The sequence below is a fragment of the Onthophagus taurus genome, chromosome 10 (assembly GCF_036711975.1).
Source record: "Onthophagus taurus isolate NC chromosome 10, IU_Otau_3.0, whole genome shotgun sequence".
NCBI classification, from domain to species: Eukaryota; Metazoa; Arthropoda; class Insecta; order Coleoptera; family Scarabaeidae; genus Onthophagus; species Onthophagus taurus.
The window spans coordinates 57,922-75,757 of NC_091975.1; the positions used below are offsets into that span (position 1 = coordinate 57,922).

Below are 17,836 nucleotides of genomic sequence, written 5' to 3' on the forward strand. Positions count from 1 at the left end.
TATTAGTTTATATTTATTTATTGATTTAACATACAAGCAATTACAACATTTAATTCTGACTGAATTAATCAGAAAACAATTATAAAAAAACTTTCAAGTTTAAGTACCGTCTAAGGTTTTCTTTATGATTGAATAATTTAATATATTTTGAAATATTTCTTTTATCTAGTTCTTCTGTAATACATTGATTTATTCCGCATCTCCTTGGGAAGCCGTGTCTAGAATTAACTCGAACGAAAACGGTTGGAAAGCGTGCCCCAGACCGGAATAAAACTTGCTCTGGAACTCAACCCAATGTAAACGTAATGTATGCAAAAACGCGGATAATCCTTCCATTAACACCAAAATTGATACTGTTAAGCAAGCCCAGAAGCTAAAGATTACGTAAAGAACGATTCCACCTCTCCAATCATCTATTATCAATCCTTTACTTAATACCATATTCCATAACACTTCAGACAGTTCTAAAAAATGTTTATTAATTTTTAATAAATATTTATTTTAAATAAATTAATAACTTACGAGCGTGAGCTAGAGATAAAGCCCATAAACGCAAATAAGAAGCAGTGTGAGACACCGATCCAAGTACATATTCAATAGTATGGATTCCTTGATGGATAAAAATTTCACTCATTTCCTCGTTATCATCGTGACCACCGGTTGCACCATGTGGTGCTGCTGCTTGAGTGTTATTAGCAAGGGCTTGTTCCGCATCTCCATTTTCAGTTGCTTGTTGCATTTGAGTATGGACAGCTTTCTGCGATCGGGTCCGCATTATATAAATCGGTTTGGCGAGTAACATCCATGGCACGCAAAGTAATGCGGTTATAACCAAAAATTTTTGCACAAACATTTGACCTGGGTACATAGTTTCATCGCATCCCTCAACGATTTTCGATTCTTTAAATAGCACCATGTTAATAAATGTTATTAAAATTGATGGGGCGCATTGAGGACCACGACGAAAATCACCATCCTCATCTCCAGGTAAATCAAGTGTTGCAAAAAACATAATCCATTTCATAAACATTAAAGACACCATGTATAAGAAGAGGAAGGTTAAGAAGATAACTTGAGGGATAAATTCACAAAAGATGTTGACTTTATTCTTAAAATAACGGTGATTGCAAAGACTCAAAGCAACACCGAATAACATATGAAACACACCAAGAATAATCGAAATTTTCATTTTATAGGCGTTTTGAAAAATGATTTTATTCTTTGCTAATTGCCAAACGGGGTCCATACCAATAACGTACGGATAACCCAAGAAATCTTTAGTTGCAGGATCTAACATGTGCGTATCTAACATGTTTATAGCTTGTTCTTCAGTGACGTTATTAACACGCCATTGAGAACCGAAGATATTTAAAGATTTCGAAAACATATCATTGTAAATTAAGCCAGTGTAAATTGAGAAAACGCCCATTAATAAAATAATGTATCTTCCCCCAAAGAAAATATTCCAAATTTCGTTATCTGATTTTTTTGCAGCCAAGGGCTTTTCTTTCAAAACCATCCATCCAGCGAATAAAGCCATTAATAATCCATGTCCACAATCGCCAAACATGACAGCGAAAAGAAACGGAAATGTAATAATTGTGTAAGGGGCTGGATTCATTTCTCTATAAGAAGCAATACCGTAAGAATCAATTAAAGCTTGAAAAGCCGTGGTAAATTTATTAGTATGATTGTAAGTTGGTGGATCTTCACAAGTTTCCATTTTATTTAAAATCGGCGGAACGGAACTTCCGCTCCTTTCCGTTCCACGTCTTAAAGCTAACTGAATATTTTCCAAATCTAAAACGGGAACCCAACATTCGGCGATTAAACATTTTTGTGTCACATCCAAATTGAATAGATTCAACGTGTGATAAATCGCTTTGATCTTTCGGACTTTAACGAACCAATTTTTAATGTTTTTTGCGGCAGCCACCAAAACGCGATGACGATGATCTTGGGTTTGACCTAGAACGGTATTTAAATCTTCGATACGAGTCATCACCCCCATTGCCATTTCTCTACGATCTGCCGGAGCTTCTGGGCATGGATAGAGAGTAGCTCGGAATCCTTCGCAAATTTTTTTAACGCGAGTTTTTAATTGATCTCCTTGGAAGAAAATTATAAAAACGGATTTGAAAACTTGATCACCCTAAAAAAAATAATTAAAGATGAATTAATTAATTTAATAAATTTATAAGTACCGTCGATGGATCTTCTAAAGGCGTCTCAATTTCCGCTTGGCGTAAAAAGACGTTTCCTCGGCAAGCTCTCCATAACATCCTTTCAAAAGCCGGTATTCTTTCGCGAAGGATGACGCCAGCGACGAAACTATTTATTATCAAATAAAAAAATTAATTATTATTTATTATTAACTTATTTTATTTCAGCTAATTTGTTTTCATGTTTCAACACTATTCTTTATTACACTGTTATAAACAACGATTAAGTCAATTTAAATATAATTTAGCTGAAATAAAATGCTCTATAATCTAATCTTTATTGGACCTAGGTAATTTTTGTAGCTTTAAATGCAAAATTAAGTTGACTTGTTGGACGCCACGTTAAAAATGTAAAAAAAAAAATAAAAGAAATAAATTTTTTTGAAGTCGGGGGGATGTTCTCGCAGCACTTTTCTTTTATTTTTTAAAAGAAAGTCGAATTCTCTTGGCTTTTATAATAAATCTTTTTGGATCAATTTTCTTTAAGGTTGGAATGGACAAAAATTAAACTACTCTAAGGACAACGACAAAGTAAAATAGGCGTAACTACGACACAAAAAAGCGGCGAACTTAAAAAAAAAAATAAGAAAATGACTTTTAAAAGCTTCCCTCATAAAATTTATACATTAAAAAGACGTCACAATAACGATTCGATTTTTATTTAAATAATTAAAATTAATTAGCATTAATTGAATCACCAACGTGAAAAGATTCCTTAATGATTTTCACGTTCGAAATTCAGCAAAACTTAATTAAAAATAAAAAATATAAAATTATAGGCTTGGTGCAATTGAACGTTTTGTGTGTTTTTTGGCAAAAAGGAGTCTATTTAAAATAAAAACAAAGATACTGACCAAGGTAGGTAGTCTTCCAATTCGCTAGGCTTTTCCGGAAAACTGGTTTTGCAAAAATTCACTTAGATAGTCGTTTTGTGATTTTAATAAAAATGATTCACTTCAATACAAAAAAAATGGAAAGATGAAAATATGGAGATTTAAAACAAATCTGAATGAAAAGTTGTTCTAAATGAATCGGTTCTAAACGTAACTTTTTAAATTAAGATGTAACACTTTAATGTTGAAAAAAATCACGATTTAAAATGGTATAAAACAAACACTTTAACATTAACCTTAGTTCACTGGAGTTTCGCAAATTTTATGGTTAACAGGCATTCCCTCAACAGCATATTATCTTGATTGTACCATCTCGGATACAAACTTTGATAGCCACCCAATATTTCTTCCCAGTCTTATTATACAACAATTATTGGTATTATGACAATGTTGCGATGCTTTATGATGACTAGTTGAGAGAATGTACATTTATCTGTAAGAGCCTCCATTGTAGCCACATCGGCCTTGGTTACAATCATTCACGACCATCAAAAATTTATCTACGCCGTCTTAACTGGTTGAGGGAATAAAGTCGAAGTTGCTTGAGGCTGAGACACTCTTTTTTTTGGCAGAAACATCTTTGTGCCTTATTAAATATAGATGTCTCAATGATCATTCTTAATAATCAGATCTTAAATACAGAATAATGTCACATTGACGTTTCCATCAAGATTCATAAAAAAATTAAGGATGGAAAATTTCCAAATATCCAGTAACTAAGTGATTTTAACATCTTCTGGTGTTATTAAAATGACATTATAAATGTCAAAAAATGATCTTATCAAAAAACCGTGATTTAAATCAAATGATTTAAAATTAGTGAATAAAAACGTTCTAAATGCAAATGAGTTTATAAAGTCTGTAAAATCCTGTTTCGTTTTGATATCTTTATAATTTTTTTTCTTTAGATATTTTGAATAATGATACATACCCTAACTGTACAGGGCCCAGGCCCCCTTGTCTCGCAATATTGTCATCGCTAATGAGTGCTCTGGTCATTGATTCGGTGGGGTTTCCACCCTCGTGCTGTCCAACAAGACAATTAGAAGATTAGGCTGGTGGGACAGGTGGGTGGGGCCCCATTTTATTTTAAAGACCATACAAGGTCAACCCGAATAAATACTATGAAAACAATCTTCATCTCATTCAAAAGACAAAGATCATCTTCAAGTTATACATTTTTATTTTTTTAGTATATTAAAAATTAAAATGTGGTAATAAAGCAATCCAACACCTAGCATGACAAAAAATCACTTCGACACAAATGTTTCACACTAGAAATTCAACAAAAAAATAAATCAATCATCATCACCACCACCGTTTACCGTTTTATGTGGATGGAGGATTCGATTTTAATCGACTTTAAAAGATCATAGACAAACAATAAAGAAAAAAAAACAAACAAAAAAAAAAGAATTATTTTAAAAAGGAAACGGGTGAAAAGCGTCACAATTAGCATGGTGAAAATGCAAGTGCAAAATGTGCTACGAAACGTGCACAAAAACTCTTATTTTTAACGAAATGAATTTATATGAAGCTTAGTTTTTTAGGGGGTCAAGTTCCGGGAGCCCTTTAAATATTCTCTTTTATTCTTTATATAGGGTAGTTCTTTTAAATTATAAGAATGAAATTAAAGTGTTTCAAAGAATCACCCAGTATAAACATTTTTATTTTAGAAATATGTAATAATGAAAATGAATTTTGCGTATTAAATTAGAAACGGAGGAACAAAAAAAAAAACACGGTTACGGTTTAAAGACATTCGGGGCTCAAACGGACACGTTCTTGCCTCAGCGTCATCCGGAGCCTCGCGGTGTCTGCCAAATGTTGACACAAGTGCTGAAAGAACATCAGAGAATGTGGAGAAATTTTGAAAAATCTTGGGTTAACAACAAAATTTCTATTTATTATATTCATGAAACGGTCCAGAATTAAACTTTTTAACAGAAAATATGGTAAGAAGATAGATAAAAATATCACAAGAACTAACATTAGACCTAGAACTAGAAACATTCGGGTTTAGCTGCACGTTTCTCAAGATGGCTACACCCGAATGATTCTAGTTCTATGTATTGCGTTACTTCTACTGATAGTGCTAGTGCACTACTAGAACTAACACTAGACCGAGAACTAGAAACATTCGGATTTAGCCTCACGTCTCTCAAGACGACTAAACCCGAATGATTCTAGTGCTAGGTCTTGTGTTATTTCTAGTTTTTGTTCAATAAAAGTATATAACAATCTAACGCTGATTAATAACTAGAACTAGCACTATACCTAGAATTAGAAACATTAGGGTTTAGCTGTGCGTCTCTAAAGACGACTAAACCCAAATAATTCTAGTTCTAGGTCTAGTGTTAGATCTACTTTTAGTTTAATTAAAATATACAATAATTTAGTGCTGAATAATTTAAAACTAGAACTATCACTAGACCTAGAAAATTTCGAGTTCAGCCAATTTTGTCAAACCCTACATTTAATAGACAAATTCTAATAAATATTATGCAAATGTCACCACATATGCTAATCGTTAAAAACAAATATTTGTTAATTTTATTATGTCCAAGAATGCTTATAATATTACCACCTTAACAAACTTTTGGTTTAGTTTGCAAACAATACTCAATAAATTGTGTACTCATCAAATAAAAACTCTTTCAAAATTAAATTTTATTGTAACACTCGACATTCCTTTTTATTTTTTATCGGTAATTCGTTATCGTTTTTTTTCCAGGAAATACGTTCTTTAAAAACTTGTGTTATTACTCATAATTTTCATACTCTTTATTACTCACTTTCATTTTCTGAAAAAGTTTATCTGGACCGTCCTCAAAAAATTTTAAAGTCAAAATTATAAATAAATTACGCATCGATTATTATTTTCTTTTAATTAATTTATTTTAGGGCTTAGGGAATCTGCGTGTTCTTTCTCTAATAAATGTACAAAACAAGATGCTTTTACCCCAATTTTAGGGCTTGGCCGCCCGCCCGCAGCCCTTCCTCTCCCAGCAGGGTCACTTGCTCTTCCTCTCTAGCAGGATCGGCCATCTGAGCAGACCCACCTCGGTCAGCCTGGTGAAACAATGCCCGGATTTTGTGCATTTTACGTTTTTAATTTCTATATAAAGGCCCAACTTTATCTACCCCTCTGCCTAGTTCTTTCAAATTCTTACTTTAAAATGAAAATCTTTATTTCTTTCTAATTTAATTCTTTCAGGTGGATTGGGTTTAGCAACAAAAACAAAAAAAACAGTTGAACTAAGAAGAAGGGTTTAAAACACTATAAGTAATAAATAAAATTAAAGGTTAACATAAATTATTGAGAAACAGCAATAACACAGGATAATACGAAATGATTAAGTTGTTTGGTGCTTTTAAAAGATTTGAAATTACCAATTAGCAGTAAATCGTCGCAAAACGACTCATTGTCCGCGATTGATTGTTGCAAGGTTAACTTTCGAAATACACCAGCCAATAAACATGCATTGTATTTATGTGAATTGTGAGTAGCATTAAAAAAAGGCAGTTAGAGTCCACAAACCACGTGACGACCTCGTTTTTTTGTTATTATTAATATTTTAAGAGAAAATCTAAATAGTACAAAGTCTATTGGGTTTTTTTTGTTGCTAATGTAATAATTTTTTATCGTTATACAACCGGTTTTTTTTTAAAGTTTAAAGTTTTTTTAACGTTGCGTAACCATTTATAACAAATTATTTGTTAAGATGAATGAAAATCGTGGCGCTAAATGAACTAATGCTGTTAGAATTAACATTGTTAAAAAAATGTGTTAAAAAAAGGTAGGGTTTTAAAAGATTACGATATGAAATTGTTTATTTTATGGGGATTTAAGGCTTAGTTCGTTAAACTCGAGATTGAATAAATTTTTCGTTATGTATTACATTTAATACTTTAATGTAAGGGGATTTAAACTCGAAAAGATTAAAAACGAATAAACAATGATATCGGGTTACTTAACCAGTTTCGAGAAAAAAAAATGTTTGAAACCAAATTCAATTTTAAATGGAACTCATTAATTTAATAGCTAAAATAATATTTTTAACGATAAGAAAAACTTAAAATTTCAATTACTATTATTTATTATAACCAATTTCAAAAACAGTAGCAAAGTAGCCGATTGATAACTTTAATTAAATTGATTACGTTATGGTTTTTTTTTAATTTTTAATTATTTTGTTCTAAATTAAAACTCATTCATATCTCTTATCTGAAATCGTGTAACCGATCAAAACTAAATAATAAATAAATCACTTTCTGGAAGTATGCCATATAAAAGCATAAAACGTAAAGTAAATATTTCTTAAAATAAACGTGATTAGGAAAGTTAATGATGTTTAAATCTTTAAAAACTATGTCATTTCTATTCCCAAATACAATTTTCGTTTTGTTTTTGTATTCTTGAATTATTTCGTTGTAATAATAATCTTTTTATAGTTTAGCCCTCTCGAAACCACACAATAAAAATCTGCATCTGATTTAGACTAGGGAAGTGGGACAAGTATTTGAGATAGAAGCTTCGTGGTAATGTGAGGTTTTGTGATTAATATTACATCAACCTCAATTTGATCATCATTTTGTGGCGCGTCAACTTTATCAAATACACTTACAGATCTTTAGATTAATTAAGTCGAGGTTGCTCCAGTGATTAATATTATATCTACCTTAAACTGGTTTGCATTTTATGGCACAGATCAACTTTGTGGCCAACCTCAAACTGGTTGTTCGCAGATCTTTTGACTAGTTATGCCGCGTCCGAGGCTCGGTGATTAATATTATATCAACCTTAAACTGATCATCATATTGTGATGCCTCGGTCGCAAGAACAACTAGAGTTGTGGGTTTTTTGTGTAATTAAGGCGAGGTCGCTTGTTGCCGATGTTTAGTGATTAATATCATGTTTACTTGAAATTGGTTTGCATTTTATTGTGCTTCGGCTTTATCAGATACAGTTGTGATTAACATTAAATGTCAACCTGAAACTGGTCATCATATTGTGGAATTTTATGTGAAAATTAAATGAAACGTTTTTTACTATGTAAACATCATCCAAAACATATTTTCCTGTAAAATGACAAGCTAAATAACACAAAAAGAATATAAGCAGAATGTAACGATTATGGAATGAACAAAAAAAAAGGATTATGGAATAAATTTTCGTTAATTAATTACCTAAACTGTTAATTTTTCCTTTAATTAAAGTTTTTTTAAATAATATTATCAAAAACTCCCATTTTTAACAAACACATTTAAGGGCATTGTGACACCAGGCGATCAAATGGTTAATTAAAAATAAATATTAAAAAAAAAAAAAACAAATTGAACCCCGGGCTTATTACATTAAAAAATAAATATCCAGCTGAAATGCAAGTTAGTATTTATACATAGTTTTACACATCATCATCATTATCAAGTTTTAAACAATCATTATTAAATAATAAATAAAAAAAATGCAAAAAAAAAGTTATTATTATAATTAATGCACTTATTATTTCTTTTTAAATCTTTTATCATGCAAATTAATATTGATTAATATTAATAAAACTAACAATAGTAGCAAAAAAAAGAAAAAAAACGGATGCTTTATACGAAGAGTTAGGTGCGTTTTTTAAGACAGATTTATAAACGCCAAGCGACAGGCCCACTTACTGAAGCATTATCGTTTCGAGACCTACGGGTTCCAATTTATCCCCAAATATCGACCCCTAGAATTTACCAAAGAATTTCAAGTATAAAAAAACCAAAAAAATTTTAATTGTAAGGAATGCTTATTTTTTAGCTATATTTAATTTTTTAAATAAGCATTTTAAGCGTATATAGCATCCGTATTTAATGTAGGCATAAAATCGAAGGTTCTCGGCCCAAGAAATAAAAAATTCAAAAAAAAAGAACAAAATGCAAGTAATCTAAAATATAAAAAAGTAATTAAATAATTTTCAACAATAAATTAAACCGGGAACGGAGGAACCGTGAAATTAATACCAAAGAATTAGTGTTAGAATCGAAAAATATTATAAATATAATTGCGTTTATATCATGCTAGGTGATCGTATTTACATTAAAAGAAAATTAAAAATAGATAAAAATAAATTCAGTTTAATAAAAGGTATTATTAAAAAAAAGATTTATAAATACTTATATAAAAGTAATAAAAAAAACGTTACGAGAACGACTTACCTCATCGAAAAACACTTGGGTTTTACGCAAAATCTGTTTTAACTCCGTCAATTCCAAGAAGTTTCTTTTTAAAGCCTCCGCATTTTGATTTACTTCGCGTAGCTCATTTTCTAACTTCTCGAAAGTTGCCTAAATTTAAGCGAGATGAACAACAAATTGTATACCAAAAATATTTTAAATTATTAAAAATAATTTTATTTTAACCGTCATAAAGCATCATATTTTGATTTTGTATAAAATTAGAATCATAATCAATGGAAAATTATTTGTGTGGATAAATCTTCCCTTTTGAGGTCACATTATTTTTAAGCAGTACTTAAAGCAAAAATGACACAAATGCAGTTTTGGCCACGAGGAAATCGACGCCTACAAATGTTGTTTTGGTGTTATGCAAAAATATTTTTGGCAAGGCTTATACACTGTGTATTGATAATAGATTTAGTATCGACTTCAGCAGCTAGAAAATGGCAAAAGGTACTCATCTAATTGGAATGAATCATCATGGAATTCCAAAAATTCAATACATAATATTAGAATGTGTAAATGGAGTAATAGTATTAAAAACGATTTGTTATGAAAATAATGTTTGGTTTAAAAAAGTTATAAATGTTACATTGTTTCAAAATTAATACAAAATTTACAAAATATAAATCATTATGAAGGTTAAATAGATTTAAAAAATATAAAATACAAAAATAGGTACTTATTAAAAGTTAAATAATCTAATTTAGAGTTTGTGTTATTAATAAATCCTATCAAAAAACCAACAATCACATCATCAAAAAAAACGGTACATAAATCAATCACCCAATTGTACTTTTTTTATTATTACATTTTTTCCTTTGTTCCCCTTTTTTTATCTTAATCATTCTAGCGAAAAAATAACAACAAACAGAAAAGATTTACAACTTCCAAAACCACAAAAAAATCTCAATCTACCTCTAAATCGATCATTTCGCGTGGTTGTGGAGCTTCTGGGTTTTCTCCAGTATCCAACATAGGAATTCCATCCTTCTTAATCTCCTTCTCCAAATACCGTAACTTCCTCTCCATCTCATCGCAACGTCTGACCTCGTTGACAAACTTTCGCTGAAACGCGTTCACGTCTGGATTGAGCTAAATCAAAAATAACATAATTCATCGATCCTTTAGGTTTTCTTTAAATGGGGGGCGGAGAATGAAGATACTTACGTCTCTAAACTGAACGAGCCCGAGTTCCCCAAGTTCAGAAACACAAGCGTATGCGGCCTCGCTCTGTAAAAAGAGCTGGCATAGGGTCATTTCCGCACTCCTAAATAAGGAGCCCATTTTGATGGAAATAGAGAGAACTAAAACGTGCACTACCGAGCGGTTTTTTTCAAATAGAGGTCCGCGGAGAACTGAACCCAATTCACAGACTAAAATCGTTACCCAGTCGAATGACGTTTATTTGACGTTTTGTGATCATGTGACCAAAAAAGTAACTGCGCATGATCTCGTATTACAAAAAATAATAATATTAAAATTGTTTATGATTTAATTTAAGATTAATTAATTTACACAATAATAATATGACTGAAACAAAATTAAATTTATTTTTAATTAAAGAGAATTTTTTTTAATTGAGTGGTTGAAAATTAATTTAAACAAGTCTTGCCATCTATTAGTTTTAGCGCAAACTGTTTTATAGAGATTGATTATGAAAAACTCTTTGAGATTTAATTAAAAAAATATTGAAGTGTAAATACTTTGATTTAAAAGTTCTGTATATAAATAAAGGTTGCTATTAATAAAATAAAGTCATTAAAATAAATAAATGTTCAAAACTATTTGTACAATTTAGTTCGAGTCTTGAATGAAAGGTGGTGCTGATTGATAAACCCACAAATGGTGGTAAATGTGTATAATGCAGTATTTCCATCTTAAAAATAGATTAGATTCGGTGGATAAGTGTCGAAATGTGTCGTTTTTATTTGGAAAATCCTTGAACGGTGAAGTGCGAATTGTGTACGATTATTCGCCGTGCCCCAATTTCTCGAAATCTATCAATTATCGCCAGGAAAACAAACGCATGCGTGTTACGGGCGGTACACAAAGATCCGTAAATGTGGACCCCCTCGGCAGTCAGCTGTAAAACGGTTTCTCGATGATTTAACTCGATTTTCTCGGGTAGTTTTAATCGGGTACTGTGCCGTTTTTATGAACTGTTACCCCGAAACATGAGTTACACCACGCTATGCGCTATTGTGTTCATTATTTCACCGTTTATCGAAGGTGGTAAGTTTCAGATACGTTTTAAATATGTATCGTTTTCATGTTTTCATTGTATGTATGTTTATGCACTATTCTAATATAGTTTTCTTAAAGTTAATACACACATTTTGATATAAATAATGTTACAAATTCATCTTTACAATTTTAATCTCTGTGTGAAATACGTATTTCCATATTTCTTTCTTTTGCTTTTTAATTTTATTTTTAACTTAATATGTGTGTTTGGGTTACGCCTCTTTATGAGTCACATTCCGAGAAACTACTTAAATTTGATTGTATTTATAATTAAGGAAAAAAATCGACAATGTAGTAGTTTCAATAGAGAGCAGGTAGCGCTTTCGTGTGTTTTCAATTACAAAACTCAAGGTCGTTAAGTGATTCATACAGGAAGTGCAAGTTGAACGTCCTCGGTGCTTGTGGCCAAAGCTTTTTTTCCCAGATAAAAGGGATCGGATGTGGGAAGCCCGCATGCAACATTAGTTTACTTAAATTAGTCATAAACCTACAACCGTCTTTATCTATGTCTATTCATTACGAAAATTGAGCAACTCGTTTTGATTGGGCGAGTTTCTTGATTGTATACATTTTTTCAGGCACTTAAACTTTCGCTTTTTTTAAATCCGCTGATTTAATTTATAGCGTTCTTAGTTTTGCTTTGTGTTGGAATCTTTTCAGAGATGGTTGAAGTTAAAATGTAGGATACTTTCTCGTTCCTATTCGAAGTTATTAACTTTCTATATCAAGTGGAATTATTGATGTGTACGTTTTAGTTGTAAATCTTAACCGGATTTACTTTAAAGTGAACGTTAATAAAATTTTTCGAACTTAAAGCAGTCCATTAATTACTAACTTTTAAATTTATGTCGGCATGTTTTTACTTTTTGATGTACTTTGGAGTATTGAGTAACAAAATCTCGAAAACTAATAGCAACTACATAAACAAGTTGAAGTCCCCAGATAATTTTATGGAGTACAAATGTTTAGATGTATTTAACGTGCATGAACAAATAGATGGAGAGTTGAAAATGAGGAGCTAGATTTCAAAAATAAAATTGAGTATCAGTATCAGATACTATCAGAAATCTTGCAATCGCATAGAATAATACAGAATGCTTACTCTTTCTCCATACCTTTGAAGTTTTAATCTATTTTAAGGACCTTTATTTAAAAAAAGAGATCGAGACCTGTAAGCTACTTTTTTTCTAACTCTTATAGTTTCCGAGATAGCCTATTCGAACATCGAATTTGAACCAGCCGGTACATAACTTGTGCGTCAGAACTGATTGCGAAGAATCAACCCTTAATCTGCGCGAGAAGATGTGCTAGTTACTCTGCAAGCCGAGAGTGGGATTTCTCTATTGTTCTGTGGCAATAGTAAATAATCATACAGAAGATTTTCTTGAGATCAGAGATTTGAAATATTACGATCATAGAGAGTGAGATAAATGAATGTAAATTCGCTTTCTATGTTATCAAATGGGACCCCACCCACGGCGCTACTGATTACGTACTTACCTGTGATTCACGGAAATCAATTTGTAATCAGTCATTGTGTCATCAATTGCGTGTCTTCATACCTAATTACGTAATTAAGTGAAAGATAAATGCTATTTCCACTGCCAGGACAGAGAAGTTTGCGTTAAGGAAATAGTTGGAAATAACAGACCTCAGATTAGAAATATCTGAGGTCTGCTGCACGAGAGTTGTTGCGTATGGTCATATGCTATAGTAGAAACTGCCCCATGATGTGGTAATCTATCGCAGCAGTAGTATCACTTGGCATGTTGAAATCCTTCTCGTCTGCCACCATGACTAAACTGAACAAACTACAGGTTTTGGCTAATAAGCAGTTTCGTGTGTGAAGCCTGGTCATAATGAGTCTCACTGTACAGACCGCCTTAGGTTTAGGCGGGTTCCTAAAATAAGGTTAAAGATACAGCCACCATTTTTTTCCTGCTTGGAACGTCACTGACATAAGCAATAAATAAGAAATGTTTCGTCTATATATGAAGGCATAAACTGACCCTTCATACTATAACTGCTCTATTATCTCACAAGATTATGGATAATACTTGGTAAACAGGTACAATAGCAATTATTATATTAATTGTTAACTCCATAACACTATGTATTAACTTTAAAAAAACTATATCCTTACAGAAAAATCTTATTAGTAATCAGACATAAGCCTATTTGAAAAGATTACAATTATATGTACATACTCTATATTAGATTATTCCAACTTTATTTTTAAAATTTCAATGTTACTTATTGGATTTAATTTTTTTTAGCAAATCGATTAAATGAGTACATCTCCCATTTCGAACCTTTAACCTACGACCATCAAGACGTCCACAAATCGCATCTTCGCGCGAAACGTTCCGTTGTTCGAGATAACGCCGTACATTTGGCTTTTAAAGCACACGGCCGAAACTTTCGGTTACGTTTGAAACGGGATTTGGGGGTTTTCAGTGAAAACCTCGAAGTGCACAGTCCCGATGGTCCTTTAGAAGTCGACACTTCTCATATTTACACTGGGCACGTGATTGGTATGCTTTAAAAAATTGTTTTTTTTTTAATTAATTTAATATTTGTTGTAATCATTAGGTGATCCAAATAGTTCAGTGTTTGGTTCCATAATCGACGGTGTTTTTGAAGGAAAAATCGTCGCTTCCGATTCGTCTTATTACGTTGAAAAAGCGCGGCATTATTTTCCCGAGGAAAAACACCAGAATCGAACGTTTCATTCGGTTATTTACGATGAAAATCACGTAGAAGATCCGTATAGAGATGTTAGAAAAGGTGGAGGTTGCGGGGTTAACGACGAAGTTCAACAGTGGATGGAAAAGATTCAATATTCAGGGGTTGACGAACCCAACGATTTAAACTATTTAAAAGAAAAGCATAAAAAGAATAAGAAGAAGAAAAACGATAAATATATAAACGATATATTCGAAGGGTATAAAGAAAAAAATGAAGAAGCTTATTTGAAATACACGAAAAATGCTAATGAGAAAATTAAAAATAAACGGAAAAAACGAGCCACCCGACGAGAAGAAAATCGAAACACTTGCTCTTTGTATATACAAACGGACCCATTAATTTGGAAACATATTCGTGAAGGATTCCCTGAAGTAAGAAATATTAACTTTTTAAATTTGATCTTATTTTAATTAAAACGTTTCTTATTTTAATAAAGCATGCAGATCCTACAAAAGAAACTGAAATTAACGAAAAAACCCGTGAAGAAATTTTATCATTAATTGCCCACCATGTAACGGCGGTTAATTACATATACCGTGACACGAAATTCGATGGAAGAAACGAGCATAGAAACATAAAATTCGAAGTGCAACGCATAAAAATCGACGACGATTCCTCGTGTAACTGTCGCGGTTACAAATGCGAAATAAACCAATTTTGTATGGAAAACATCGACGTGAGCAACTTTTTAAATATCCACTCGCTTGGAAATCACGAAGATTTCTGTTTGGCGTACGTATTCACGTACAGAGATTTCACGGGTGGTACTTTAGGTTTAGCATGGGTCGCCTCGGCATCCGGAGCATCTGGTGGAATTTGTGAAAAGTATAAGACTTATACGGAAACGGTTGGTGGGATGTATCAAAGTACTAAAAGATCTTTAAATACCGGAATTATTACTTTTGTTAATTATAATAGTAGAGTTCCACCAAAAGTTTCACAATTGACTCTAGCTCACGAAATTGGTCATAATTTTGGATCGCCCGTAAGATTATTCATTTATTTCCATTTTTTTAATGTAACCTATCGTTATTTTAGCATGATTATCCGTCTGACTGTCGACCTGGTGGTCAAACTGGTAATTTTATTATGTTCGCTTCAGCAACAAGCGGTGACCGTCCAAACAACAGCAAATTTTCAACCTGTAGCGTAGGAAATATCTCGATGGTTTTAGACGCTATCGAAGATAGCAAAAAGAAAAACTGTTTCACTGCCTCCGCGGGTGCGTTCTGCGGAAATAAAATAGTCGAAGCTGGCGAAGAATGCGATTGTGGCTACGATGATGTTGAATGTGACAAAGATAAGTGTTGTTATCCAAGAATTATTAGCGCTGAAGATAGACGATTGATTACTAATAACACAAACATCAAAGGATGTCAAAGAAAGAAAGGAAAACAGTGCAGGTAAAAAAATTATTATTATTATTATATGCTCATATAATAATATACTATTATTTATTTATTTTTTTAGTCCTAGTCAAGGTCCGTGTTGTAACCACGATTGTAAATACGTCGAAGCATGGGAAGAAGATGTTTGTAAACCGGAATCTGATTGTTCCGCATCATCAAAATGCAATGGAAAATCGGCGGATTGTCCCCAACCTCAGCCAAAACCGGATAAAACTCGTTGTAATAACGGAACTCAATTATGTATTAAAGGGGAATGTAGCGGATCAATTTGTCTTGAATGGAATCTTCAACCATGCTCATTAACCTCGCAGGATACACCTAATATTGATAAGCGGAAATTATGCGAATTAGCTTGCCAAAACGGTACGGATATTTGTCGAAGTACCAGTGAATTTGCCGAACAGGTTAACTTACCGAAAGGCGGAATTAGTCTTCGTCCTGGATCACCATGTGATAATTTCCAGGTACTAAAAAGGATTTAAAAAAAGAATTTTGAAACTAATTTATTTTTATTTGTAGGGTTATTGTGATGTATTCTTTAAATGTAGAGCCGTCGACGCTGACGGGCCATTGGTACGACTTGTAAATTTGCTATTAAATAAAGATACTTTACTCACTGTTAGCCAATGGGTTACCGAGTATTGGTGGGCTGTTTTATTGATGGGTATTGGGTTTATCTTGTTTATGGGTCTATTTATTAAATGTTGCGCTGTTCATACGCCTTCTTCCAACCCAAAAAAACCACCCGCAAGAAGAATAAGCGAAACTTTAAGAAGACCTATTACTACATTAAGAAGAATGGTAAGATTTTATATAAAATAAAGTCAGCAAATAGTTTATAATCATGTTTATTATTTTAGCGACATTCTGGAAATCATCAAGGTGCTTCATCGCGAGGTCAATCAATACCGGGTCGAAATCCACCTCCACCAAGAACAGGAAGGCCGTCTGGGAGTCACGGTCCACGACAGGGTTACGGTGAAGGTCGCGGCCAGTACTACGCCCCCAAAGGTATTAAATAATCGAAAACTACATAATTTCAGAAGTTCCTTTACGTTTAACATAGTAGATTATTCCTTGTTAGCAACAGCACCACCTTCAGGAGCAGGGGGTCGGTCGCATCCTTACGGAAACGCTTATGAAATGAGACAAAAAGTCTGACAACAACATCAACAGGGCGAAGGTGATTCGCAGCGGCACGTCTCTCCACCTCCTGAATATGATTATGGTGATCCTATGATGAGCATTCATTTTGAGGGTCCGGCAGCTAATAATTGTAATCGGGGTGATTTGTTGAAAGGTGGTGAGGTGAATAGTTGACTGTGATGAATTTTTGTTTTTTGGGAAATTTGGAGGGAAATGAATAATAGTATTTTTGTAAAACTTGATAAAAATTTGATTTTTTTTTTGAGAATGGTTAAAGTGCTAGTCGATATTACAAAATGAGAATAAACTAGGTGAGTGATGTGGTGCGTAAAGAGAACGGTAAAATAATGAACAAATAGTATTTGTATTTATGATTATTATTAAGGTGAATAATTGGAGTTTTTTATTATTCGAAACGTAAAAGAAAAACAAGTGTTATTAGATTATTTTTAATTAAATTAATGTTTAAACATTTCCAGTGGTTTTTAATAATTAAATTGAGAAATACTGTACTTTATTGATAAACACTATAAGCGAAATGTGTTCAATTTGTTTAATTGTTGATTTATCCAATAATAATACATAAAAAGAATATTCCAACTTCGTTGCTTGTGCAAAATAATCGAAGTATTTTTGTAAATTTTGTAGCTAAGGTGACGTTTTAGATGTTAACTTTGAGAGTTGTATAAAAAATAGGATATTTTGGATTCGATGCGATCTCTCCCCGAACTAAGAAAGAAATCATACAAAATAATATTAAAATTACTAGGCGCTATTTTTCTAAACACACCTAAATTTGTTATTTTTTTCTGAAAAACTCAGTATTGCTGATCTGATCGATATTCAGGCGATTGTGATAAAAAAATTGAACGTGCATTTATTTATTAGAATTACATTTTTACTTTTTCGACTTCATGATAATTAGTATTAATACGTTTTTCGAACGTTTAATTCA

The 17,836-nt window shown here is 32.2% G+C and overlaps 2 protein-coding genes across 8 annotated transcripts; one reads left to right on the forward strand and one right to left on the reverse strand.

The window, feature by feature from the left end:
* Positions 1-2: 2 nt before the first annotated feature.
* LOC111413369 (V-type ATPase subunit a family protein Vha100-1) lies at positions 3-10,725 on the reverse strand. Of its 5 annotated transcripts, XM_023044307.2 has the most exons (8): positions 10,502-10,715; positions 10,250-10,426; positions 9,311-9,439; positions 4,047-4,141; positions 3,077-3,118; positions 2,205-2,331; positions 523-2,152; positions 3-464 (listed from the first exon to the last, which is right to left on the reverse strand). In XM_023044307.2, the coding sequence occupies exons 1-8, from the start codon at positions 10,616-10,618 to the stop codon at positions 190-192; spliced, it is 2,592 nt and encodes an 863-aa protein (XP_022900075.1). In that variant the 5' UTR covers positions 10,619-10,715; the 3' UTR covers positions 3-189. The 5 variants fall into 5 exon arrangements, with proteins under 5 accessions (XP_022900075.1, XP_022900078.1, XP_022900077.1 ...); XM_023044310.2 differs by lacking the exons at positions 3,077-3,118; positions 4,047-4,141 and adding an exon at positions 6,078-6,163 and having other exon boundaries at positions 10,502-10,725; XM_023044309.2 differs by lacking the exon at positions 3,077-3,118.
* A 417-nt stretch (positions 10,726-11,142) lies between these two features.
* On the forward strand, positions 11,143-17,821 carry LOC111413356 (zinc-dependent metalloprotease kuz). Of its 3 annotated transcripts, none has more exons than XM_023044285.2 (9): positions 11,143-11,566; positions 13,855-14,112; positions 14,171-14,697; positions 14,763-15,311; positions 15,365-15,729; positions 15,797-16,199; positions 16,255-16,536; positions 16,596-16,746; positions 16,802-17,821. In XM_023044285.2, the coding sequence occupies exons 1-9, from the start codon at positions 11,509-11,511 to the stop codon at positions 16,894-16,896; spliced, it is 2,688 nt and encodes an 895-aa protein (XP_022900053.2). In that variant the 5' UTR covers positions 11,143-11,508; the 3' UTR covers positions 16,897-17,821. The 3 variants fall into 3 exon arrangements, with proteins under 3 accessions (XP_022900053.2, XP_022900054.2, XP_022900055.2); XM_023044286.2 differs by having other exon boundaries at positions 16,805-17,821; XM_023044287.2 differs by having other exon boundaries at positions 16,820-17,821.
* Positions 17,822-17,836: the final 15 nt, after the last annotated feature.